The sequence below is a fragment of the Patagioenas fasciata genome, chromosome 5 (genome assembly GCF_037038585.1).
Source record: "Patagioenas fasciata isolate bPatFas1 chromosome 5, bPatFas1.hap1, whole genome shotgun sequence".
In the NCBI taxonomy this organism is placed as follows: Eukaryota; Metazoa; Chordata; class Aves; order Columbiformes; family Columbidae; genus Patagioenas; species Patagioenas fasciata.
In genome coordinates this window covers 53,517,223-53,544,890 of record NC_092524.1, presented here as the reverse complement: position 1 = coordinate 53,544,890, position 27,668 = coordinate 53,517,223, and the positions used below count along the sequence as shown (strand labels likewise).

General features: G+C 40.5%; 2 protein-coding genes across 9 annotated transcripts in view; one reads left to right on the top strand and one right to left on the bottom strand.

Moving 5' to 3' along the window:
- The window catches only part of DGLUCY (D-glutamate cyclase), a 50,589-nt gene extending 33,604 nt beyond the window's left edge, over nucleotides 1-16,985 (bottom strand). For 3 of the 5 annotated variants that reach the window (XM_065838843.2, XM_065838847.2, XM_071809563.1), the window contains exons 1-2: nucleotides 16,863-16,985; nucleotides 2,289-2,334 (exon numbers count right to left, since the gene is read on the bottom strand). The gene's annotated coding sequence lies outside the window, so the exon portion shown is untranslated. Of the gene's footprint in view, nucleotides 1-2,288; nucleotides 2,335-11,905; nucleotides 12,250-16,862 lie in introns of all 5 variants that reach the window. The other 2 variants (XM_071809560.1, XM_065838845.2) reach the window with 2 other exon arrangements.
- Nucleotides 16,986-16,996: 11 nt separating this feature from the next.
- The window catches only part of RPS6KA5 (ribosomal protein S6 kinase A5), an 82,694-nt gene continuing 72,022 nt past the window's right edge, over nucleotides 16,997-27,668 (top strand). For 2 of the 4 annotated variants that reach the window (XM_065838257.2, XM_071809559.1), the window contains exon 1: nucleotides 17,450-18,095. In XM_065838257.2, the coding sequence (XP_065694329.1) occupies nucleotides 18,023-18,095 (73 nt within the window). In that variant the 5' untranslated portion in view covers nucleotides 17,450-18,022. Of the gene's footprint in view, nucleotides 17,310-17,448; nucleotides 18,096-27,668 lie in introns of those variants that run through there. The other 2 variants (XM_065838258.2, XM_071809556.1) reach the window with 2 other exon arrangements.

Genomic DNA, 27,668 nt, shown 5'->3' with positions numbered 1-27,668 from the left:
TACTTTCCATATCTCTCCATTGTACCTTAAAGTCTCCCTCAATTTTACCTTAAATGAGCTTTTCCTATTCTCAGTCTGAGCCAAAAGAAGCTTACTTCAGAAATCATTGAGACTCCTCTGAATCTCAATATCTACACCTATGTGTAAAGCGAGAGATATACCCCCTTTTAATATTACAGATAGTCCTGGATTAAGCATCGCTTTTCTAATTATTTTCTCCTTAATTTTAGAGAGCAGAACCACAAAGTAGCCTTGCAAATTTACCTATTTTTACATTAAATTGTTGCTTGAGCTATGGTTTCTAAAGCACTTTTACGATCTGCAGAGCATAATCTCATTAGAAAAAAAGAAGGGCACTAAGTGCAACATCTTGTTATTACGTTAGAGCTTTCAAAATGAAAAAGTAAAATTGTAAATTTCACAGATATTTAACTATGAGCAAAGATTATTTCCAGGTCCACATTGTAAATCATTCATCACCCAAGAAAATGGGAAGATGTCATATAAGTGCCAGAAAGATTGCACTTTGAGATGCATTGGGTGTGTCCATAGCACTGTGCTAAACCACGCCAGATAAAAAAAGAATTAAAAATTTATCTAATAACACAAGAGGATTAAAACACCCTTCAGCAGTGTCACCGTGACAGCTTTGTCTTTACATGTGTCAAGTAAATTAATAAAATAAAACTAAAAGCATGCGGTACTTCTGTGGTTTTAAAAATGGTTCACCTGAGAATAAACAGCTTGTAAAAAGTACTGCTGATAAGAGTAACAAGCAAATCAGCTTGGAGACTGCAAAGTAGTTACTACCAGTTCCTGACATCACAGGTTACAGGTCTGTTTCTCCAGTGTTACTGATACACTAATAATGACATAGTTTAATGCAGTGTAATCTAGAGACTTGCTTGCAAGGAGCCAAATGACTCTTATGAAATACAATCTTGCAGTGCTTCTATCACTTCTGTCCTATTTTCAGTTTAAAGTTTGATAATAATAATGGGTGGTGGCATGTTACAGGTTCACAGGCCAAAAAAGAGCAGGGGTCATTACTTAACACTGCTGGGCAGGTTTTTTTAGATATTGTCACACAGACAGCTTACCCAAAGCTAACAGGAACAGCAGGGTAACTTGAAACATGAGCCAGCCCATGGGCTGCCTTTACTGATACATAATGGAAAGTAATCTAAACTAATTATAATCTAACAAACCCTTTGTGTAATGTGCCTTGCCCTAGTGTGAATATGGTTACAGAGGTTTGTTAATGTAAACATGGTTTAAAATTACCTGCTGCTTAATCGTCAAGCTGATTTGAAATTCTGGCAAGAGACTTTTGTGAAAAGAACCAACTTCTCTGAATATTTAGTCCATTTGATTTTTCCAGCCGAGTCCCTCAGTTATACTTAGTGATACTTTATTTGAATCAATTAATGATCCTTTTCTCCCCATCTGCTATGAATCATTTCAAAGCACAGAAGTGCTTTGTGCATCATTCCGAAGAGGAAGTGCTTTGTATATTTTCAGAGAGTGGCTCATCCAGCAAATTAAGATTTAACTTCACATTTGAAATACAGAGAATTTGCCTTTGAAGTTTATGCACCTTTATATGAGGGCTGCAAATAGAAATTTAAATCAGTTTCCATTAGTGTTCTCTCTGTGGCTTAAAGCAGCTAGCCTGTACTTTAGATCCTACAGACTGTGTCAGGATGAGAAACTGATGATAGAATCACTGTATCGTTGATGCAATCTTGTTTACTTCCAAAAAAGACACACAACGCTTAGTTTCTCTCAGTATATTAAGAACAAATAACAGAAAGCAATTGCCAGTTCCAAAGCAGCCATTTCAGACAGCGCTGTCTTATACCGGCTCCCTGAACTTCCACTACTACATTTGTAGTTTTCTACACTCAGCTTCTGCTCTGGGACAAAATAAATTGTTTGTCAGGTGGAGAAATATGTGCAGACACTAGAGAATAGTTCACACCACAGCCCTGCCCTTGCATGGGCACAATCTATGCAAGATCTCAGTTGCTCAGGCTTTTTCGTCCTGCAAATGATGAAGTCTCCTGACTTCCTGCACCCTTCCAGTCCCTTGGGTCATAGCCTAATACCTGCATGCCCTGCCCCATCACCTTACAAAAACACATGACCAACAAGCTCTAGAACGGCCACCTCATTTACATGCACCTTTGGCAGGATACAGTACACACATAACAGGAGGAGACAGGACCTTTATCAAGATTTAAAACCACCACTTTCATACCTTTGATTTTGCTGACAGGAATACTCACCAGCTGCAGTAAGAAGAGACAGCAAATGATCTGCCACAAGTTGTTTCTGTGTAAGACAACAAGAAGGGCTTATTTAACTTCAAGGCATTGAAAAAAAGTGAGGGTGGTATTTAAATATAGATTCCAAATCTATGGTAAGCTACAGAAGATCTTCAGCAGTGCTCCACAATTCTCTGGGCTGGGTCCAGCCACCAGTTCTCTATCTAGGGCTCTTCTGGCACTGAGACAGCCGAAGGATGCAGGAAGACCTTGCCTGCAGGCCACCAGTGCTAGCCCCTCCCCTGCCCCCTGGATCCACACCGAGCAGCTGGCAGAGTACCGCACACTGGAGCAAAGGCGATGAGTACTGGCTGGATAAAAATTTCTAATGCGTGGAAAACTTTTCTTCTTGGTCTTACTCATGCAGAATGGAAGTGGAAGCCCATAGGACAAAGTACAGTGACTTGTACTTCTTTGTTTGCAAGGCAGCAGCCACCGGTGCTTATTTTGATAAGAAAGTATGATACTGCCTAGGTTACACCCAGTCACGTCACACATGGTCACAGCGCTGACAGGGCACTTGTTCCTCCCAAAGAATTGCAGCTGGAGGTAAGTAGGTGAGTGATGCTCTGCTCTCTACACACCATAAAAATAGCACCCTGCTCCCAAAAAGATGTGCCAGGCTCCTGCTGCCAGGTCATTCAGGCTACTCCCAGGAATATGCCATTTCTTTTGGGCTGACATATCTGCCAGCAGATACTCAGTCACTGCATCCATTGCTCCTCGCCAAGCAATTCTCCTCAGATATACTGACTAAAGGAATGATTGCTACCTATGTATTTACACAAAGATGGTGTCCTTGAAAAGTGGGTGTCTCTTCAGGCTGTGGGGAACCTCTAGTGAATTGTGACTCTCCAAACACTACCAATATCAAACATCCTTGCCTCCACAAATACCTCTGATGGAGAGATATTGATTTTTGTTGTTCCAATCCTTCCTTCAGCTCTTAGACCAAGAAATACTGTGAACAGCTCAAAAGGACCAAGCATCATCTCCCTGGTGGAACTATTTAGACAACCAGGTGAATCAGTGGCAAGGTCTGCAAGAATACCTCACTGCAACTTCCAGGAGTAAGTAGTAGATAAAATGCCATTAGCAACTGTGCTATGTGATGGCAAATAGTGTGCACTTGGACTGCTATTTTATGTTGGAGCATCCACACTGTCCATATATTAAAAGTTAATCTGCAACAAGGATGCCTGGACTGCTTTGTTCTGCAGCATCTTTTCCAACTGGAAAGCCTCCAAAAAGTTTCAGCAAGTTATGGCTGTATTACTAGGTTTTCATTATTGCATACCTGACAACCATGGTACTATGTGGCAACTATAGCTGTCACAATGATTTGGAAATTGCCCTTGATGGTCTGTTTGGTGCAGCCAGGCACCTGCAGATGCATTTGCACTCTACCTGCAAGACCTCAGGGCCTGACTGACCTACAGTGAGTAGAGCAGCATGATGAAAAGGAATAGTGATAAGCAATCATATCAATAAACAGAAATATACTCTGACAACGATCACAATTCCTACGGAGAAGAAAGTGCTACTTTGTCTCTAGTGAAGATGCCCAAGCTCTAGAAACCACAGATGTTACACACTTATCTGGTAGACTGCATCACAGAGCCCATAAATAATCAATGATAATGTTTACCATCCTTGACCTTGTGAATAAGAACTTGCAGAATTAGTGAGTTATAATCCTGAACAGTCAAAGCCCCTTGTGGCAGGACCCAAAAGAAGATCCCTGCATCATTCATAGCTCTTCTTCCCCTGCCTAGACAGAGACAATATGAGACTCTATGCCACGTGAACCTTTGAGGACCTCAGCTTGGCAGTAACATGGGGGATAGAAGACCTGGATTATGTGGCTGTTCAACCAAGCAAACAAGAGTGTTGCTACCCTGACCAGAGTGTCCAGTCATCTCTAGGAATAGGAATGAACTAGTTCTATAGACAAATGGCAATCAGATTGACCATGTGAAGAGAGGTTCTGGTGTGGTGGTGCTCCAGAGTACCAACAGTGCTTTCACTTGCCATCTCCACTTCTAAACCCAGAACTCAAGACCAGCATGTGACACAATCCCACTAGGCAACTGTCCTCCTCCACCAGAGTACTCCTTGACGAAGTGGAGAATGAGTTACCCTATAGCCACAGGCAGCAATGGTACCTGCCATCTAGAAGAAAGATAGGTTTGAACTGAAGCATTGTGTTCTGAGAAGGAAACCCCCAATTACTTTACGCAGCCTGACGGCACAGTGCGTGGATGGTTTGATGCAGTCAGTCTGTCAGGGCATCCTCAGAGCGTCACGGTTGGTGGTAGCAGCACCATGGCTGTGCAGCAAGTGCAAGGGAGAAGTTCAGGAGCTCTGCTAGGCATGAGTCCTAACACAGGTCATGCCACAAACTTCCCACATAAGTTTCTGGTTACAGACTAGATCAGGTATCGGATGACTAAATGCTGTCACTCTGTTAGCTGTTCCATGGCTCATACGCTATGCTACTGTGTTCAACGCAGTTACAGCTGACAGTGAATACCTCAAACCACTGCCTTCATGTGCAGTTTCAGCAGAGAACTCAAGATGTTGAAAAAACACACAGTTCACCTTTCTAGCTCATAGAATTAACCCTGAACTTTTATTGGTTTTCCCTGTGTTCCATGGGTAAACAGAGTAAGGCCTGTAGGCCTATCACACTCATACCTTTTATCACCATTAAAATATTTTTTTTAAAAGAAGCAGCTCGGTGTTACAGAGATGACTCACAATGCTGCAGTATCAGTTAGCTGACTTGGAAGAGATGTTAATGTCATAATTTTGATTTTCATTACCAGACAATAAGAAGGTAAGGGCTGAAAATGTCTTACACATCTATCACCTCATTTTATATTTTTAAAATATAAACAAGCTACAGATGTTGGTTTATCTTACTGTGCTTGGCTTCCAAAATTCCACTGTCATACAGATTTGAGCCTATATTTTGTATAGAAGCAACACAGAACAAAAAAAATAAGCTATTACTATTTTTTGTTTATTTATTTATTTAGAGTTTTGTTCCCAGATAGAGTTGAGGTAACATGGATAAAACTTTGTCCCAGAGCTTACAGTTTAAGAACTCAAATCTATAGTGCTTCTATGAATGTAAGTAACAGAGATAAGTAGTCCTATTGAGTTCAAGGATAGATGAGGTGCTTACATATTGTACTTCATTTGTGTAAGTGTTTGCATACAAGCCATATACTATACAAAGATCTAAGCAAGATGTCACAGAAAAGGTAGTTTAAAGTAAAGACAGAAAAAGATATAAGCAATACACATGCTTTTTATACACGTGTATGGAACAAGTTAACATCCTTGACATAAAATAAGTTATAATTAGTATTGATGAACCATACAATTTGGAAATAGGGTTTAGCTCTTTTCTTTGGTCTGCTTCACAACTATTGATCCTTTTTTCTGTTTTCTGTATACATGCCAGACAGGCAATTGCAATAATGTACCTTAAAATTCTATAGCTGCTATTCAGGAGGTGCTTTAATATATTAAGTTTTTAATAATTATTTTTGTTCATCGTTTTCTTTTCACATAACTTATTATATATCCTAAGTATGGAGAATGAGATCGTTTTATTTTGTTTTCAAATGGGAAAAGACTCTTGGTTTGTTTGAGCATTAGGTTTTAATTTGGCTGAATTTTCCTCCTCCGAAATAGATTTTTACTTTCCATTACATCATAGTGCGTTAAGAATTTAATGGTGTGGATTAATGCATGAATAAAGTCCAAATAATTCAAAATAGTATTACAATAGTATTATTCAGAAGATAGCATTAAAGATACAACAAGCCCAGTACCTTGACTTTGATAGTAGCCAATAATGCATACCTAAGGAAGAGTTTAAAATTAGAGCAAAAGTTGACAAAACTCAGCTGGTATATCTTTCCAGCATTCTATAAGCTGTGGTTCAGGAACTTCGGAGCTAAGGGTGATTTCTTTATTTGTAGAGGTTAATGTGAAAACTGATAGTGAAGTGGACTTTATCCCATATAACTGCAGTTTGCAGCATATCATAATGGATTCTAGTAGCTGCCTCCTAAACCAATTTACTCGGAGAACCATCTAGATGCAAAAGCCAAGAATACTGCACGGATCATTTTATTAGAATTCCAGTTCCAAAGCGAATATATTTAAAAGTAAATGAACTATATTTATATTAGAATGAAATCTATAAACACAGACATTCCTTTAATCCTAATTCCATAAATATACATATTCTCTTGAGACCAGAATCTTAGAAGAGTGTTCCAAATACAATTAATTAGCTAGTGCTAGCAATACCGTCTCCCAAAGAAGGATCAGACTACAGAGTGCATGCAATGAAAAAGACAAGACAAATTAAAAGCACTCAGCAGCTTGTAATAACAGGCTCCAAGTCTAAATGTACAGTTGAAATAGAGGACTCACATTTGCAAGAACTGAACTGTGAAATTCTGTGGGTTGTGTCTCCAAAAGAGTAATCAAATATCTGGGGTTTTGATTGTGTGGGAAAGGGAGAAGGGAGCTTGGTTCAAACCCCGGCCTATTTAGCTAGCTTCTCGTTTAACACAATTCATATGAACAAACGTTTTTGGGACCAATTGGAATTTTGAAAATGAAGTGAGTATTTTGGATCAGCATTTCTGGACAGAAAAAGATAAATCTATAAAACTGATAATTGCTCAGCTACTTGGAAAGATAAACAAAGAAAAAACACATAGAATAGGGTATATTGTATGATATATTGCCACAGTATTTTTAATAATATGTAAAGATGGAAGAACATTATCATTTGAATATAGGCTGAAGGTGTGTCTCACAACAGAAAGAAGAGAGAGGATTTGAATTAGCTAAAAGGAAGATGAACATGCATTAGTTACTAGAACCTGCTAAGATTTTCAGTCAGACTGATGGAGCCATAGAAGATTGCTATTACAAAAACCAGTTACTACTAAAACATTTGAAAAGATGATGGTAGCTAATGACTTTGAAACTCCATTCTCTACTGATAGATCTCCCTAATGGACATCTCTTCATTTGTTCTCATAATACTTGTTGTTGTAAATTAACTGACTTTGACATAGGAATCTTGGTATACAAGGCTGATTTTGAATCTATTAAGCACTTCTCAAACTGCAGATATATGAGATATACAATTATTGTGTCCAGGGGAAAATTGACAGAAATAATGCAAGTTTGCTGAAGCATGAAAATACAAGACTGGAAAGAAGCGAGACTTTCTTGCTTGACATGGAAAATATAGTTTACCAGAAGGCATATAAAAGAATTTGAAACCATATATAAAAAATAGCAAATCTGTGTCCTCTTGATCACACAACAAACACGCATTTTTTTTTTTTCCCATTTACTGGAAAGTTTTAAAACTAAGCATTCTGAGTAGCTCCAGCTTCCGTTTGGAAAATATTACACAATATTTTCCACTCCTTTTGAAGAAGGAAACTATTGCCATCAGTACTTGGTTTCAAACTCCAGGCAAAAAAAAATCCGTGTGCATATATATAATATATATGCCTTCATTCCATGGCTGATCACATAAAGCAAACTGTTCTCAATTAAAGAAAGTTATTTCAAGACTGCATAAATTTAACAGAATAAAAGACAGTCCATTATGAATACCTTCTAGCTCAAAGAATAAAGTGATCTGTATGAGACTTTTCCATGATTACTAAGTATACAAAAGAAAATATGCAAACCAAAGTGTATTAAGCAGGCATTGTTTAGGATTTAATCTATGTATATCAAAAATACCTAAGAGTATTAACAGAAATGCATCTAACTTAGTGACCTTGGGGTCATGAGTTAAGCAGAAGTCACATATCTCAAATATCTTTCTTAAACAGGAAGAGAGGATACCATGCTTGTATATGCCCCATTTTGTTCCCAACAGACAACCGATTTCTGACCTTTATAGTAATTATCAGCTTAGGTGAATAAGTCAACATTTTCCCAGTACTCAGTTGTGCTTGAAGGGTTTTCATCCACAGCGCATTAATGAGGAATTTGGGGGGGCACCTTTTTGTTCTGGCTCGGTATACCGCTCAGCCCAAAGGAATGCCAATCTGCAGCAAGGGCTCCTCAGCATCCCTGCAGTGTGATGTAATCTCTTACCCGCACTGAACGCTTGTCCTGTCACAAAAACCATAAGCATATGTTTTCAATTACAGATTAAAAATTTTGCTGAAAATAACCTCAATACCACCTATAAAGTAACATTTAGAATTAATTAGATTTTTTGTAATAAATCAGAGTACATTTGTAGCTTCTTTGAAACAGGTTACGGATATTGTAGGTAACTTGCCTGCTTGGATATTTGCTGCATGAATATGTGGACTTTAAAGGCAGATACCTAACAGGCAAATAACCAGGAGAGACAAGAGATAAGCCTCTCTGAAGTAAACAGCTAAAGATTAACAATGAACATTATTTAAAAAGGGGATAGTAAGATAAATAATAATAAGGATAGGCAGGCTTTCTTTAAAAGTTTTGGGTTTGTTTTTACTCTAGACGCGGCTGCATCATAATAAGACTATATGGTTTCTATATTTGTCACTTTAAAGAATCTCAGCAGGAATAAAGTTTCCAAAACCAAACACGACAACCAAATCAATAGGTCCAAAATAGACTGAACTGTAGCCGAAAGCTTCAACTATATAGGAGGATGTGCTGTGAAGCTTCAACCCAGAGAGGTAAAAGCGTTAAAAGGAAGAGATGAGTGATGATGTACGGATGCACAGCATCACCTGCAACTCTGGCAATACCGTCCTTGGCTCTGTAATTGAAGGCAAATGAACGTTGCTGGTGCTGCAGCAGAGGCAGGGAGTGGGGGGAAGGCTGCTCTCCTGGGGCGTGTGGGTGGGCTGAGAAGGCTTTTACTTCTGCAAAGAAAGAGAGGCATTGGGAAGATGAGGCAACTGTTGCCTTAGAGAAGGAATGATTACTTTTTCATGGGATATCTTAAGTCAGAAAGGGTACATAAAAGGCTATAGAAAGCATAGTCCTGGTCTGGCTTGAAACACAATATAAAATAAGGAATTAACACTCACTCTGTGTTTGTAAAGAGCAGGGAGAAATGCATGATTTTTGTAGAAATCCCCTTCATCTCCTCCCTATATATCCATCAAAGGATAGTGCTCTGGGACTGCAGTGGGTTCACGTCCAACACCAAACGATTTATAATTCTGTGGCTTTGGCACTTGCTATCCAAAAGCAATTATTTGTCTCCTGTATAAACCAAACCTGCACCTTATGTTTGCCCACTGTCTTCAATCACATAGCTTTCTAAACAAAAATATTGTCACACAGTGGAACAGTTTAGCCAGTTCATTAGCTAAAGACTTAGGAAAACAAAGGAAAGCATCTCACAACAACTCACTACCACCCAAACCCAAATGCTTTGCTGGGAAGACATTGTAAGGAAACACTGCAGATACATGTTGCTTGGAGAATGAGTGATTAAGCTGAAGTCATGCCCTACCTTTTCTGCATATTACCAGTAATTCTAAGAATCTGTGGGGTTTGCTTCATTTGCCTTCCCATTTTGAAGATGCATCTCAGTAGAGCCGTAAGAAGGCAATGCTGAGTCCAATGAGAAGCAAATCATGCACTATAGAGTTTCTGGAACGAGATGGTAGATTTTGTGTAATAAAATCTGTTTGAATAGGAACGTGTTATTTTGGAGCTGGAGAGAGACGTGGTATTAGTGTAAATTTTCATTAAATCCCAGAAAATGTGGGGGGGTGAGGGGGGGTGGGGCGAGGGGCTGAAGTAGCTCAGAGTTAATGGAGTTATTTACAATGTCAATAATGTGCACTGCTGTAATGTTCCTCACCTATATGTTAACAAGCAGCCACCGCAGAAAAGTAACTTTGAATGTGACGTGTTGTAAGGAGGAGGATGCCCAACCTCACTCGTAGCCAGACTTAATAAATGGAAGCCAAAGGAAAATTGCCTAATGGAACATTTCTTTGCATAGAAGTCTAACACTTTGGAGAAATGCAAATCCTGGGAAATTTACAAAAGCAGTGTAAAATGCTTTCTGATCAACCGGGGTTTTGATATCCTCTTGAAAAACTGTCATAGAAACACTTTACATCAGAAGTGTATTGAAACTGATGCTTGTAACATCTAAACAACCTAGGTTTCCCCTATAAGCCCTTTCCCTAGGAAAAATGAAAGAAATGAGGCTGTGCACGGATTGCTGAAAGCTCAAAGAACTGCTACTGCCTGCTGCATAACCTGGACGTACAGCAAATATTTTACTGGACATAGTGAGGTGGGGGGGACTAGTGCTGCACATACAGGGTCTGCCTAAGAAATAGGGGCAGATCCAACAAAAGCATAGAGATCAAAGGTAACAATTCTTCACTCTCTTTTTCAGCTAAATCATTATGAGTCATCAGATGAAAGTAGCAAATAGCAGAGTCAAAGCAAAGAAATGGAGGAGGTCTTTATTCATAGACTGCATGGTTAAACCTTAGAAGTTTCTTACCACTGTTGTAACACTACACAACTGCTACGGCCACCACTGGAGATCAGCTGCTGAGACAGACATAACCCTCATTTGTATCCTGCATCTCACTAAATCAGTATGAGATGAGAAATTTAAGAAAAACAGTAATGAAACTATAGAATTGCTAAGTACCTGTTACCGGTTAGCTCTAGTCTCAAGTCATACAATTCACAGTACATTACAGTAAATTATGCAACCTCAGTTAAAAATCCCCATTTTGTTTTAGACATACTGAAAATTTTTAATTAATTATTATATATACTGGCTTCACTACCTGACTTTTCACAGTTGTATTTTACATCTGGTGTATGTGCTCATGGAATCATGTTTATCTACTGTTTTTATAATCCAGTTGATTTTTCTTCCAGTCTTTAAAACTAAGGGTACTCTTTCAAATATTTCATCAAAACATTTTCCTTGTCCTTTTAAAGAAGTCTTAAGCTGTAATGCTGCTTATATGAAATAATTAATAATATAATATGATACAATACAATACAATACAATACAATATAATATAATATAATATAATATAATATAAGTGCCTTCCAGTCTGATACAGTACTTGAAACTAATGGAGTTTTCATATTTTTTCTGAGGAGCTTCAAGTTCTTTCCAAACTCAGAGAGATACATCACCTGAGTCTGGAATATATTTCTCTTAATTTATCCATCTGTTTCAGGACTTTCTCTTCTGTTATTTCAATTCATGTGAGCATCTTATCTTTCAAAATTTGAAAGAGTAGGTTCAAAATCAATAATCACACAACTTTTTTCACAGTAAAGGGAAAAGGAAAAAAGGAATCTCAGCAATATTGTTCACTTCATTAAATCTCTCTTTTGCTCTATGGTAATTTAACAGATGAAATATCTTTAAATATGTTAGTAGATAAAAAAAAAACGTGGAAAATAACTTATTAGTTTTAATTTATACTTTTAAAAAACTGCCTTTCCCCCTTTATTTTATGTGGTACTTCTTTGTGCCTCCTTTTCAGCAGGCTCTGTTTAAGAGCTACAATGCATACCTTTAAGCTCTGCCATTTAGTCACTCTTTTCCCCTCATGTTTTTCCTTCCTTCTTTTGGGGTGGAAAGCAGATGTATGGCTTCTGCAGCGATCAGGATGTACTCATGTTCTCCATGCTGAGTTAAAAGTTTTAATTTCCTCATCTCTAGCTTTCAGATCATCTCAATTAGCTTCTCCTGTCTCAAGTCCTGTTCTCCAAAGTTTACAGTCAATTTTCAAAACAGTGAGAATTCACATGAGTCTTCTGAAAAGGGTTTTGAGTTTAATTACACTGCAGTCGGTATTACTCAGAGGTTTAATGACACCATTATGTAGAACAGCCCTCTCTGTTTCTTCCAGCAAATCTGAAAATAATTTCAAATTATTGTGAGTGAGGATTAGGATCCAAGTCAGTTCCTTGTATTAACTTGAAATTTCATCTCTGCCTAACTTCAGCATTTTAGCAGATCAGAAATTGAAATAAACTCCTATTTCTGTTTTAATAGATAGTGCTGCTTCCTTTCCCCTTTCAATAGTGTTCATTCATTCTCCTTTTCCTCATGAGAAATGAAGTAACATAATGAATATCTTAATTGTTTCTCTTTTATGGCTATGTAGATTTTTAACAATTAAACTTTTGAAACTGTTGCCCGGAATAGTAATCGTAACTGTGCTGTGACTGAATAAAAAATAAACAAATGAATTTTCAGTGAAGAAATGAATACTAACTGAAACATGACTTCAGTTTAATCAAAGATGTAACCCTAGAATCAGTAACGCATCTTCACTTACACGCACTCTTTCAAGAAATGATCCATTTCCTGACAGAGTTGTACCACTTCCGTTAAGAGAATTATTAGGCTTGGATGCTTAGCATAACTTCTCCTTTCATGGTAAGACGTTAAGTGGTTTTAGAGAGATAAAACTGTTGGCCAGAGCAGTTTCATACAAAAATGCTTTAAACAGCAAATTTACCCACCCAAACTACTTTTCTGACAGTTACAAAGCACAAAACATTCAATTGCAGATCAAAAAAAAAAAAAAAAAAAAAAATTACAGTGAATATATGTAACTAGAAACTAGAACTAATGCTGTACTAAAATCTCACACAAAAGTTCTTTTATGTCATGACTTTCTTCTATGGGGAGTTCTTCCCTAAGTTAAATTCTTGGTTACCAAAATTTGATCCTCTTTTTCTCTTGCTGTGCAAATGTTCTCTGTGGAGAGATTAAGGGGAACATTTTGGCTTTTCAACATTTGTACTTTGAAAAAACACATATTTATGTAACAATCCAATGACCATAAGAAAGCACCAAACGCCTCCAACTTTAGCTCCATAGAAACTACATTTTTCATATGCAGCTCCCCTTCAGAAAGTAAGTAAATCAAGTACCTCAGAACTGTAAAGCAGTGAAACCCTGGAAGCACACAGCTACAGCACTCATTTTCTTCTTTCTCTCTCTCTCTCTCATTTCCTCTCAGAAGTCTGTACACTGAGTATTTCAGTTTCACCTCAGCCCCTGAACCAGCTTGGCACACCACCTCTTTTACAACCAAAAGGGAGATATTGTGACACTTTTTCTTAAATGAAGTTCCATTAATATCTTTCCATGTGAGTATTTCCCCCAACATTTTTTCCCTCCCTCTCCTCACAATTAAGAATGGCAAGTAAATACACATGCTTTTGAACAGTTGTGTTGTGGGGTAGAGAAGGGACATCTATCTTTAGAACTCTGTTACTTCATGTTCCCAAACTTGCAGCACAAGCTCAGCCCAAACACTGAACTGTTGGTTGATTGACCTGTCAGGTTGCTCTTATTGTACACACAAATATAACAGTGATACTTTAAAAAATACATTTACACTATGAAGGGAGAGCGGCTCTGCATCACCCCATAGTTTTTAATCATTTTTACACCAAATATTTTTCCTTTTAACATTGGAGAAGTAACTATGGAATACACATCACATAAATAGTATTTTTTTGTTCAGTGTCATAGCACACACATAAATAAGTATTTAAAATGCAAATAACATTTTCAGTCTGTTACATTGCACTCAAGAGCTGCACTTCTAAAAGCAGAGTTTACATAGCAAGGGTAGTTTTACTTCTGCAAACTACAAAGGAATCTGACAGACCACCCTCTACTCCCTGTGGGTCCACAGCCCATCATTGTTTCTGTACTTTCACATGCCTGATTTGGCTGCAGGCTCGAGTCAAATTTCTTCTCTCATCTGACTCTGTGACTGTCTGTTGGTGATTTAAATGGGACAAAGGCGGAATTTGAGCACTGGCACATGACTACTCACACTTCTGTCAGCATGCTTTTGGAAATGGTTTGGCCTCTGAGTAGCACCCTCCCAGGCAATGTTCTCACACAAGCTGGGGGCTAGCATAGCTCAGGAATGGTTTGCAATCTGTGTAAATCCAGTAGGCAGCACCAAAAAGGCCACTCTGTGTTGAAGGGGAAAGAATTCAGCTATACGCATGCGAGTCATGCCATGCTGTGCCATGCCACTTGCCCTGACACCTAAAGAATGAGTCCTAATCTACTTTATTTTCTGGTCCAGATGTAGCCTGTACGTTTTCACCTACCTGTAAATCCTATCTACCCTTGAGGCTGACAAAACTGCATCCTTTCACAAACAATCACAAAACCATGTGATACTGCTTCAAAGACAAAGATGATGGAGATAATGAAACCAGCCCACTATGCCTGGACCATTCCACTGAAGGTAGGTCCACTCTTAAAACAAACACATGACCAAGTTTAATCCTCCGCGGCTCCCAAGAGTTCAGTCAAAATGAAAACTTGGGCATAGTCTTGTAATCACAGACTACTGATGGCAGGTTTAGGATTTCAGGGCAAGTATAGCTCTTTCACTTGTCAAACAGTGGGATTCTTTCCAAGCATTCAGTAGGGCTGCTGTGCTGTTTCTGGATATGACACGAGAATCACACTGCAAAAATATTTTAACACTGGAGAGACTGCTATGTAAAAAAATGTTTGGTTTTTTTTTTTTTTTTCAATAAAATGACCACGCTGCTCAGTTACTTTTTCCAAGGTGCAAGTAAATCAGTGAGTCTCTCAGTGATAAGAATGAACTTTCAGTTCATGCAGTAGTACTTTCCAAGCCTAGTGACAACTTAAACCTTAATATACAGGGTAATCACTGTGTCTTCCTATAAGCGTAATCAGCAGCTACCATAATGGATCACTAACCTGGGGTTGACGTTTTAGGGTTATTAGGTCATTCTTTAAAGCTGCTTTAGCTGAGATTTAAAAGGAGAAAAGAGGTTTCAGCCTGAGGCAGATAAAGCCCATCAAGCTATGAACATCTAAAACCAAGACTATTAGCAATGACTGGGTTCCTTGCCAGCTCCACTCACACTGACGGCTAGTGAGGAACGCAGCAGAGTCAGACTTCAGTTTCTCTCTTTGGAGGCTGCCAGGGACAGTCAATCCAAAGTTTAAAGCCACTGCATGAAATATAGTACTAGTGTCTTTAATATGTAACATCTGGGACACAAAATAATCAGAAGTGGTTGTTACTTCTTGTAAAGAAGAAGTAAAACTGACACTTCCCACTAGTTGTACAAAGGAGTCATCAGTTACAAAGATGCAAAAATATAACAATGACCTTGATCAGTTTAGTTTGTATTTTCATTATTTTTCCTCTTGTAGTTTAACATGCTGATGTAATATTTATTGCCTCTGCAATACAGAAGCTTTTAAAACCAAGTGACAAATGTTAGTCAATCAATTATTTTTCAGTTTGAAAACATCTTCTGTGATCAGACTTTCTACATTTATAGTCTTGATAAAATACTGTTGGAAAGGCAGTAACTAGATGGACATTTTCAGTGAAGTTATGTGTGTACCATATGCTACAGGGAGACGTCTCAAGAGAACACCTGCAATGCTTTGTGAAAAACACCTTCAAAAGTTTTACTAGGAACACTATGAAACCCTTAGCTAGTATTTTTAATTTCTGGGAAGAAAACTCATCCCAAAAGCATTCTAAAACCAAGCTTTGGTACTTAACAATTCTCTAGTAGAGAGCTCTTATCAACTTTAAATAGTTCAATTCAATCTCCCAACATGAAACTGTAGAAATGTGTGTAGGTATATATGTACATGGATTTCTATATATGTGTACAAACACACAAATATGTAATACTGGAATGTGAATAAAGTATTAACAGAACACATTTTATTTCACTGATGTTTGATGTACCAGAATCAGACCCTGAGTGAACACATCTGTTGTATGTGACATGGCATTGCAAATCAGCATCTTGTTATCCAGTGTCAAAGGATAGGAAACAGAGGCATTCAAAAGGAACAAGTCAGAAATTGCTGTGAGAAACGGAGAGAAAAGTGGTTTGTGCAATCTGTCTCGGGAAATGTGAAGTGCTTCAGACGTATCAGACTGCTTCCAAAACATAACAGACTGAGAGGCTTAAGTGAGATGAACAGCTCTAACGCGATTCAAAACACATCTTCCTTAAAAGCGGATCCAAGCCCCGCTGCCAGGACAGCGCGTACCGCGCGGTGACGGGACCGCACGCCCCGGCCCGGGCAGAGCGCTGTGACCGGGCCACGGCCAGGCCAGCCCCCGCACAGCACACCACGGAACGCGACCCCCGGACAGGCACGGCCTGCGCCGGCATGGCCAACCCAGCTCGTCTCGGCCCTGTGACCTTGCAGCGATCACAAAAGCTCTTCTAGTAAATGCAGCCTCTGCAACCTCGCAAGACGACGGCTCCGCCCGCTGCCCCGCGGCCGCGGACACCACCTCCTGCCCCAGCCCGGCTAAGGCCGCTTCCGGCGCGGCCCGGGGCGCCTCTCTCTCTGCAGCCCTCTCACCCGCCGTCCCCATTTTTCTGGGCCTGTAACCTGCGACACCGCAGCGCGTACCGCGCGGCCGCGGCGCTGTCACCCGGCGCTGCGCGCTAGCCTGCAGGCGGACGTACCGACGTGCCGCGCTCACGGCGGCAGCTCTCCAGCTGCCACAGCCCAAGGAGGTCAACGAGCCCGCCCGGCCGCGCCGCACGGACTGGCCGCCGCTGTGGGCCCGCACACACCGCCCGCGCCGTGGGGGGATGAGGCGGCGGCTTAGCGGGCAGTCAGGGCGCTGCGAGAACTCCCCGCCCGGCCGTCCCTCCTCCCTGTCCTGTCCAGCGGCGAGGGGCTGCCCGGGTCCCCTCGCGCGACACTGCGGCTCTGCTTAGCTCCCACCCGCCACCACGGTGAGCAAGGAAACCCACAACTTCCCCCCATTCCCTCAAGTACGATGGAACCGGCCCACAAGCCGAGGGAAGGGAGCCATCGCCGCTCCCTCAGATGATTGCCAGCCTCACTGGTCAATCAGAGCCTTCCGTTTTCTCTAGGCAACCCAGCGCCCGCCCTCAAGCAGAGGGGTAAGTGGGAGAGGCGGGCGGGAATGTTTACAAACAACATTAGGGAGTAGAGGGATTGGGGGGAAACCAGGGGGGCGGAGCCCGCGATTGGCGCAGCCGCTGATCCAATGAGGGAGCGCGCCGCTCGGCGGAAGGAGGCACGCAGGGTTTTCTCTGCCCAACAGCCGCTGGGGTTCGCGGGCGCGCGCGCCCAATTAGCGCTCGGCGGGGGGAGGGAAGGGGCGCGAGCGCCTGAGTAGGAGCCGCTTCTTACGGCACCCGTTCCTCCGCCCCCCTCAGCCTATCCCGGCTGGGCCGCGCCGAGCTCCGCTCAGCTCCGCTCCGCTCCCTGCTGCTGGGCGGGGAGGGCGGCCGGAGCAAGGGGGAGGGGAGCCGCAAGGACATGGGCTGGCTCTGAGGGCCGGGGGAGGGAAGGCGACGTGCGTGTGCCTCCCTGTATTTTAATAACCGTTTGTTGTTGGGTGGTGGTTTTATTTTGTTTGGTTGGGTTTTTTTTTTGTTTGTTTGTTTTTGTGTTTTGGGGTTTTTTTTCCGTTTTACCCGAGGCGAAGGGGAGAGCAGCCGCCCCCCGCCCTCAGCGCGCCTGAATGGCTCCTCTCCCCCGGAGCGCCCCTGGAAAATAAAATCCGCCTCAGGCCAGGTGACGTCCCCCCGCCTCCGCGCTCACACACACGGGGAGCGGCAGGGGCGGGGGAGCGCCCGCCTGTGCGAACATGGAGGGACCCTCGGGCCCGGCGGAGGAGGGGGAGCTGCCGCTCCTCACCGTCAAGCACGAGCTGAGGAACGGTGAGCGCCGGGGGCCGGGAGGTCATGGCGGGGGCGGGGGTGCTGGCGGGGGCTACGAGGGCAGCCGTGCTGCCTGGGAGCAGCGCGGGGGGTGGTGGAGTGGGGCCTGGCTGCCGGGAGTTGGGGAAGAAGTGCTGAGGAGGGAGGTTCGGGAGACTTGATCGGGACCTGTGGGGAAATCTCTGTGTGAGAAAAAAAAGATGAGCTGAAAGACATGGGCAGGAGCGTGGGAGATGGGGGCGGGAGGTCCCTTCTTTTATTTCTGAAAAAAAGTATTTCAGTTGCACTTCTGCTGTATATTTGGTTCCCCTGTCCCACTTCACCAGTGGTATTTGGCGCTTTTGAAGGAGATAAGACTTAAATTTTTAAGTTGTGTGTTTGACTTTTATGGCTATGTCAGTATTGGGGAGGAGGGAGGCTATTTGTTGCAGTCCTAAATGATGTCGTTTTGTGTGACAGCTTTTCTCTGACCTCGGTGAAATGCCGGAATTGTAGGGAGGGGAATGTGCCAACATGTAACCGCAGTTATTTGGCGTTTCAGTCTGTGAATCTTCTTGTTACTCAGTAGTTACTTGAAGACCCTCTGGAGAAGTAGTTTAACACGTGAAACATGTATGACCTTTCAAGATACAGCAGAAATGCTCTGCCGTAGGTTGTTGTGTTGGGGAAGATCTTAATATATTTTTAATAGGAACTCTGTGCTTCTCGAAAGTTTCCAGGCAACTTGAATGCTGCAGTAAATCTAGATTTTAGTGTTAATTTAGAAGTGTGTGTAAAACATAATCAGGATGTATATTCTCTGTATTTATTAACAGTGGAGGTGCTCTTAACCCATGACCCTCATTCCTTTTCTCTCGCCTTCTTTTGTTCTCCATGATGAAATTAAAGTAAATATATGATGCTGTTCATCACAGAAGTTTGAGAGAACCGCCCCCTGAGTTAATGTATTTGACATTCTCTAATAGGCTGATGGGGAAGGTAAGCGGTGGTACTGGGTCTCTTCCGTCACGTTCAGCCTGGTGTCCCCTTGTTACTCAGGTCTAGGGGCTCAGTGGAGGTGCCCCAGCGGAACGTGGCTATCACTGCAGCCTAAACAGGAAAAAAAAAAAAAAAAGTTGCTCTTCCTGGTGGCTACGCAGAAACCAAAAGGACTGTAGTTTCCTTCTTTCAAGAAGAAGCAAAAGCGCTGGGGAAAATGTACTCGTCTCATTGGGTGTTACTAGATTTCAGTGTGCAGGAGAAAAAGGTGTAAAGGGAAGGCAAGTGGAACATGTTTATTCTGCATATTTACCTAGCTATGTCTAGATTTCTTTTGTAGAAGTTGAGACAACACATATCCTTGTGGCATAGCTATCTAAAGATAGTTTGAGGAATAAACACTTTCATATAAACTAGACGAAGACCTGTCTGATATAGCATAACAAGCAATTCTTATTTCAATCCTGATGTTAAAGCTTAAAAGATTCAGTAAGTACTGATACTTGCTTTTAATTTTAAAATTGTCAACCTCGTTTGTGCATTTTTAAGCTTCTGAAATTCAGCGTAATAGGAGTCACTTGCTTCTTCCCTGCTCATTGTCTTATCCTTATTAAGTATTTAGAAAACTGCATTCTGAAAAATGCTTTCTAGCAATGGCTTGTCTATTTCTGGAGCATTAGGGTGGAGGAGGGAGCTGCTCTGTCAGGTACTGCTGGGAGACTCCTACTCCTAAAGGTGTCAATAGTGTCATCACTATGCAAGACATATCAAGGTACTGTTTCAGAACTTTTCTCCACACAATGCACAGAGATATGATAATTTGAGGAGAAGAATTGCAGTCAGCTTCTGTTGATACAGAAATATAAAAATAATCTCTAGGATACTTTGGATATTAGTTTTTTTGTACTGGGTCTGGCTGCAAGGGTGCCTCTGCTGGCTAGGATCAGCCCAGTGCAGTTTTAAAGCGTGCAGCACGATTATTTACTTTTACTTTGTTTTGATAAAGAGGGTGAGGGGATGTGCAAGAATTGGAACCAGAGGATCTTCATTGTTCTTAAATACTGAGGTTGTATACCATGAATATACTTTTAATGTGCAATTTGTTTAGAGTCTAGTGTTCTGCTCTTCTCCATGTTCTTTCTTTGATCTTGTTAGCTCTGGGAGTAATTGAACGATTTAGAATTACATATCGAAAGTAACTGTCAGTTGGCAGATGAAAAAGTGGTCACTTTTTACAGTGCTTTGGAATAATGTACTATTGTGGTAGCAATAGTAGCTTCTTTGGGAAGGGAGTGTCTCATTTTCATATTATCGAAGTTATTGCTTGAGCCTCTTGGTAACAAACTCAGAGTACAAAGACTTGCATATTCCAATCAACTAAATGGAAGTGAACCTACAGTTATACTTTACATTTGCAATTACTTGGGTCTTGAAATTGCTCTAAAAATACTATAAAACACTATAAAACTTGAATTTAAGATGAAGTGAGTATATTCAAGAATGAAACTGATGATTGTTCTTACCTTCAAGCAAGTATTGCAGCATGTGAAAATGCATAGTTAAAGCATGTGCAGCACTATTTCTACATGACTCCCAGATGATTAACCCTGTCATACCATGGTGTGATTTCTTTTAAACTTTGACCTTGAAATTACAGCGCTGGCTTTGATATGTAAGGTCAGCCTTAATTTAGGTTCTGTATTCCGTGTTTTTAGGGTCCTAAAACTCCTCTGTTGCGTGACCAAAAAGCAATTGCTGAAAAAAACATCACTTCGTAGGCATGTAGATTGGGTCTGTGATAGGGAAGGAGCTATGGTGCATAACACTTGAGTGCCTTTGTGAGATGCCATGTGGTTAGCTGTATTGCAAATACTGGTCACCTCTGTGTGTATGTATACCTTATTTTAGTGATGTGAAGAATCAGAATGTCCCCCTACTGCTGGGGAAACTGTAAGCACGCATGTCCTACAGTTATTGTTCCTTCAGTTGGTAATCTTGCAGATTAGAAACAACAGTGACTTTTTAGGACATGTTTCAGTTAATAATTTTCTTCCAATAGATTTAGCTTTCTTTTTTTTCCCCTTTTTAAAATTTTTCTTTCTTTTCCTGTCACACAAACCATTTTTTCCTCAGTAGAAACCTCACACATTCAGCCACTTCAAAATAGTCACCATCTTTCTTTTCTCGCTTTGGGAAGGAAATGAGTTTTTGGGGAAAGTGAAATTGCCTTTTCTTTTCAGCAAGTAGAAGGAAAAATATGCCAAAGATCAAATGATAGGAAGTGGTGACTGTCTGATTCTCACTGAAGCTCTTCAGTGAAAATAATAAAAAAATAAATTTTCTGCAGCATCTGTTTCTGGAATCTTGAAAAGGTTTTATTTTTTGAAGGCTAACCTCAGAGTTAGTACAACTTCTAATGTTTTTGGAGACCTAAGAGGTTGTGTGCTATTTACAATGAAAAGAAAGAATATTGTTGCCTCTTCACATTTTTTGTTTCCTGGTGGTGCTGTGGAACTGAACAATGGCAAATGTAAAGCCTACTAGAGAAAAATCTTTGTGTGATGGGGAGTGATATTGACAGAGAGGGAAAGACTTACGGTGTATGAAGGTAAGAAAGAAATAGAGCTGTTAACAGTGAGATTTCCTTCCCCCCCTGTCCTGTTTGCTTCTGTCATAACCCTTGTTTTTGGGAAAAAATAAAATAAGGATCGAAGGATCCTGTGTGTGACTAGTAGGTGGGAGGTTACCCGTCTTGCAGGATGTGTGCACTCCCTGCTTTGCCCAGTGAGAGGCAGAGATTAGCAAAGCTGGGATCATGAAGGGGACTTGGGAGACTTTCCACCAGTGTATGGTCAATAGGCTGTATATAGATTGTTTGTTTCTATTTAAGATGTTGTTCTTTTCCTTTTGTCAAGTCCATTTTGAAGAGGATACTGGATTCATTTTAATGCTATCACAAACTTCGGGTTCCAGAACTTGCTTCAGTTTGTAGATTGTCTGACTGTAACACGTGACATGTGAAAAGGCACGTACAGCCCCGAGGTCATTGTAGCAATGGGCTGCAGGCCTCCAGAGGCAGAATTTGGAACTTCCACTTGAGTCAAATAGTCTTAATTTGTAATTCACTATGAAACTATAAAAGGCTACAGACAATATACGCATGGACTATTTGATGGGTTTCATATTACAAATTCTTAGTTACCCCTTCCTGAATGAGAACTTAAATGAAAATGGATTTATTTGTAAACTGTAAGGTTCATCTTACATCGTAAGGCATTGTGAAAATTCCTATGGCTAAAAAACATGATGAATCATGTATTAGAGTATTCAGTCCTCACTATGGAGCTGCACCTGGCACCTCTACAGTATTATATTTTTTTATTTTTAGAAGGAAAGTTTCTTACGAAAGTTTAAAGATGCTACTAATATTTTCTGTAAGATACAGATTTTTTTTTTTTTAATTTGACTCTTTGTACTAATTCTGTATATTGTTTAGAGATTTGGAGATATTAATAGTTGAATATTTGGAAGATAGGATTGCTTTTACTTCTACTTTTCTCTTGTGAGCATGAAAATATATATATATTCTCATGTTGCTGTGGGAAGTATAAAGAGTGTTTAAAGAGAGTAAGTTTATGAATCATCCTTAATATAACTTAAATCTCTGGGTTTTATTCTTTATAGAATCAACACTTTGAAAAATCTTCTGTATTCTAAGAATTTATTGCTGCTTCCGGTATCTGTGCTTGTGATAAGCTTTGATAATGAAGGAGGAGAATGACTATTGATCATTTATTTATTTATTTATTTTCCCTCAGGCTTTGGAATCTAACAAACCTGGTCAAAATGATCTGTAAAATGGTCTGGTGCCATTGCTCATTTTGCTCTCATTGCTTCAGTGATACTCTGTAAAATGCCTAATATAAATGAAAACTATTAGTCACAGTATTCATTGTCAGCCTGTTGTTTAACTTTGTTCCAGCGTATTCAAATGTGATTGTTTAAAAGCTCTTGCTGGATTCCACAAAAGAGTTAGAAGGCTTATATACCACTTCAGTGCACTTTAGGATGCTACTCAGGAGGCAATTCAGAAAACACTTGCCAGAATTTACACATATGAGAAAGCCAGGGTATCTGAGGGTGTGATTTGCAGCTGTATTCTTCATGTAAATATTTCCCTTGGATCCCTTTCGTTGCTTGGCATCACTTGATAGCTTATGGTAAACATTCTTTGATTCTTTCTCTTTTTTTTTTTTTTTTTTTTCTTTTAACCATTATACAATCCTAATGATGAGGTGCAAGCTCTGCTAGGATTTCTTTGCTTCTGACTCATTCTGTAGATAGGCAGATGACCTGGTTTATGAAGGACTTAAGTTACACACAGTCACTTCATTTGTTTTTGTGTTTTGTTCTGGGCTCTGTTGTGACTGTTTCCTCTTTCAGATTTTTTGTTGACGTCTGTAAATATTTTATGCTGGCTTGGACAGATGGTTATAAAAGCTTTACCTGAGAGAGGATAGTTCTGAAGGTAATTCTTGTTTCCTGGTTAATGTCTGCATAAACTAATATGTGAATACCTTCTGTCAACATTAAAGTGTCAGTAGCTCTTCTTTTGTTGATAAATTTATCTACATTGTTACTTTTAACACTGTGTCCAGAGTGCTTGTGATTGAATAAAGGATATTTTTAAAGTGTTATACTGATTTCTGATGATAGAGAAGACCCAAGTTGATTTATATCATGTACTTAGGTATAACTTCTTTTTTTAAAAGGTATGCATGATCTTTAGGTATCTGTTATTTTGGTCTGACTGTTTCAACTGCATTCAGCATTAAATTATCTATAGCAGCTTTATTCATTAGCATCTTGCCAATTTTGTGTTTTTTTTTTTTTTTTTTTTTTGGCTATTATGTGATATGTAGCGTTATTGCATATTAAGTTTCTAGCTAACCACGGAGGTGCTTCTAGGTTGAGTCTTGGTGACCTCAGACTTATTAGTCTGACACTACTGACAAACCTCATAGCAAAATCACCTCTGTAATAGCAAAAGGGTTACTGCTGATGAATGCAAATGGATCTTAACATGGAGCATTTTCCAATTCAGACTGTTTCGAGTCTGGATTGTTAATCTCAGATGTCTGTGCTTTTATCTGTATTTGAGCTTCTGATGTGCAAATGATAACTTTGGTGGGATAATCTTCTTCAGCTTCAGTCTGTTTTCCTAATGGTAACGATAATTTCCTGTCATGTTTCCCACAGCATTTCATGCTTCTGAATTTCCACTTATTGTATTCTGCTTAGCTAGTACTTCAGAGATCTGTCATCATTTTTGGCTTCCAGGCCTTCTAGAATGGGATCAGCAACTTTGTGAGATCTTGAATATTTTTCTGTTTCAGATGGTCTTCTCCTTGAGCATCCAATATAAGGAATGAACAGTTGTCACCCCAGTTATCCTAGTTGTGATCCTGGAGTTCAGAGTAACGTGAATTGCATTTGCTCTTCTTTGATATGAGTTCAGAACTGTCTACCTGTTTTATTTTTGCTCTAAGTTGAAGTAAAAAAGGGACTAAGTGGATAGTACAAAATTACAGCTTATGTTGAAACAAGTACATAATAGTTCAAACTAGGTGTCACTCAGCTTTTTATTGTGTAACTTCATGGAAGTGGGAAAGGTCTGACTAATGTTATTGAGTGTAGAACAGCAGTTAAATTGAGTTTATGGTACATTTTGGATTAATAGATAGAGTTTAGGACTTGATCTCTTTTAAGGACTATAGCCAGCACTACAAGCCTTCACCGTGTTACTTAAGATGCAGTGTTTTTCTGTATTCCACTCTCTCAATCTGCCTGTTCAGTTCCAAGAACACAGCAGAATTAAATGACTGTTTTGCTTTCTAGAAGGATGTTTAATTGAGAAGACTTCTGCTGACAGCTCTTAAAGGATGTGAGATGGTAAAACATTTCTGGAGCACTCCATAACGGAAGATCCAAATCAGTGCATTTCTCAGTGAAAAATTTCTTCCCACTCTGAATTCAGCACTCACTCAGCTGGTATCCAGAGCAGTTCTGTGTCTTGAATCTCTTCAGTCACATCCAGTGCTTAATTAAAACTGTGGGCACTCTAGCCCTGGTCTATTTAAGATGGTCCCTGACTCCTGCTGTCGCTGGCAGGAAAGACACTGTTTTGAAACTGCTTATATTGAGTATTGAGTGCCATTCTCAGTGCTTGTTAAGAAGAGTAATATGTAATATTAAGTTGCTTCAAGACAAGACAGCTTTCTGACTGTGACATGATGTGTTCTAATTATAGAATCATAGAATCACAGAATAGTTTGGGTTGGAAGGGACCTTCAAAGGTCACCTAGTCAAACCCTTCTGCAATGAGCAGGGACATCTTCAACTAGATCAGGTTGCTCAGCACCTTGTCCAGCCTGGCTTTGAACATCTCCAGGAGTGGGGCATCTACCACTTCTCTAGGCAACCTGTGCCGTTTTTTTGCCACCCTCATTGTGAAAAAATTTCTTCCTCATATCTAGCCTGAATCTCCCCTCCTTCAGTTTAAAACCGTTACCCCTTGTCCTGTTGTAACAGACCCTGCTAAGTCTGTCCTCACAGTCCTCTCATACACCCATTTTAAGTACTCAAAGGCTGCAATAAGGCTTCCCTGGAGCCTTCTGCAGGCTGAACAACCCCAACTCTCTCAGCCTGTCCTCACAGCAGAGCTGTTCCAGCCCTCTGATAATTTTTGTGACCTCCTCTAGCCCCTCTTCGACAGATCCCTGTCTTTCCTGTGCTGAGGGCTCCAGAGCTGGATGCAGGACTCCAGATGGGGCCTTAATGATAGCAGAGGGGCAGAATTGCCTCCCTCAACCTGCTGGCCACCCTCCTTTTGCAGCCCAAGATACGATTGACTTTCTGGGCTGCAAGTGCACATTGTGGGCTCATGTCCGATCTTTCATCCACCAGTACCCCTAAGTCCCTCTCTCTATGTAGGGCTGCTTTCAATCCCTTCATCCCCCAGCCTGTATTGATACTGAGGATTGCCTGATCCAGGTGCAGGACCTTGCTGGCCTTGTTGAACCTCGTGAGGTTTACATGGGCTCATGTCTTGAGCTCATCTAGGTCCCTCTGGATGGCATCCCATCCCTTGAGCCATGTCAGCTGCACCACTCAGCTTGGTGGTGGTTGCAAACTTGCTGAGGGTGCACTTGTTCCCCCTGTCTATGTCATTGATGAAAATATTAAACAGTTCTGGTCCCAGTATAGACCCCTGAGGGACACCAGCTGTTACTGGTGTCCATCCAGACATTGAGCCATTGACCACTGCTCTCTGGGTGTGACCATCCATCCAGTTCCTCATCCACCAAACAGTCCACCCATCAAATCCATACCTCTCCAGTTTAGAGAGAAGGATGTTGTGGAGGACTGTGTCATAGACTTTGCGGAAGTCCAGGTAGATGACATCTGTAGCCCTTCCTTTGTCCACTGATGTAGTTACTCCATTGTAGATGGCCACTGGTTGGTCAGGCAGGGCTTGCCCTTGGTGAAGCCAGACTGGCTGTCTCCAGTCACGTCCCTGTCCTCCATGTGCCTTATCATAGCTTCTAGGAGGATCTGTTCCACGATCTTCCCAGGCACACAGGTGAGGCTGACAGGTCGGTAGTTCCTGGAGTCCTCCTTTTTACCCTTTTTAAAAACAAAAATAAATTAAAAATCATATTATTTAGACACTAGCTCAGGCTCTTATTCCTTTCTTGGCACAGAAGTGCATCTTCATTACTGCTGACTTCAGCAATGACTGTGGTATAGCACTAGCTGCAGTATTTGTTCTATTTGCAGTGGAAATAGTACAATAAGCTTCAGTTCAACTCCTGTGGTGCATATTGCCTCGTTGGATTGTTAATGATTCTAGTACTGTCTTGCCTAGTACATGTTATTGAAATGCAACTGATCACAAAAATAGTAATAATTTTACTGTGCTGTGGTGGTAGGTTTTTTTTTTTTGTGGTCTGTTTGTTTGTTTTTGTTTAGTATTAGGACGGCTTGTAGATTCCCTCAGATTTGCAAAAAAATTGTCATGTGTACTTCTGTTTGTACAAGAAAAAGCCTTGAAAGCTGTTTTAGACTTTCCGATATCCCAGTAATTTCAAGGGGTCTCTCTGTACTTATTCTGAATTTGACTAATCACTTGTGAAGATCAATGATAGGAGTTTAAAATAATATTTTACATGAGATTTCATCTGTGCCTTGCATGACAGCATGTGTGTTACCTTATCCCAACTAGATGCATTTTGTGTATGTGTACAGATTCCTAGGACTGGATCAAGTCACAAATTTGCTTTTTCATTTATTTAGTGTTTGTATTGTTTTGTACTTGTTCCTCCTTTGCAGACAGATGTCTTTCTGAAGCTTTAAGTCTTCTGTTGGCTTTGAGTTGTTGAGCTAATGTAGTTCTGTGAATGGAGATTAACTATACATTTTGATAATTAATCCAGAAAGCAAACTGCCTTGATAAAGTTTCTTAGAAATATCAAACCAAATGAGAATTTCTGTTGAACACTGTAAGTTGATTTCAGCATCTCCTATCAAATAGAG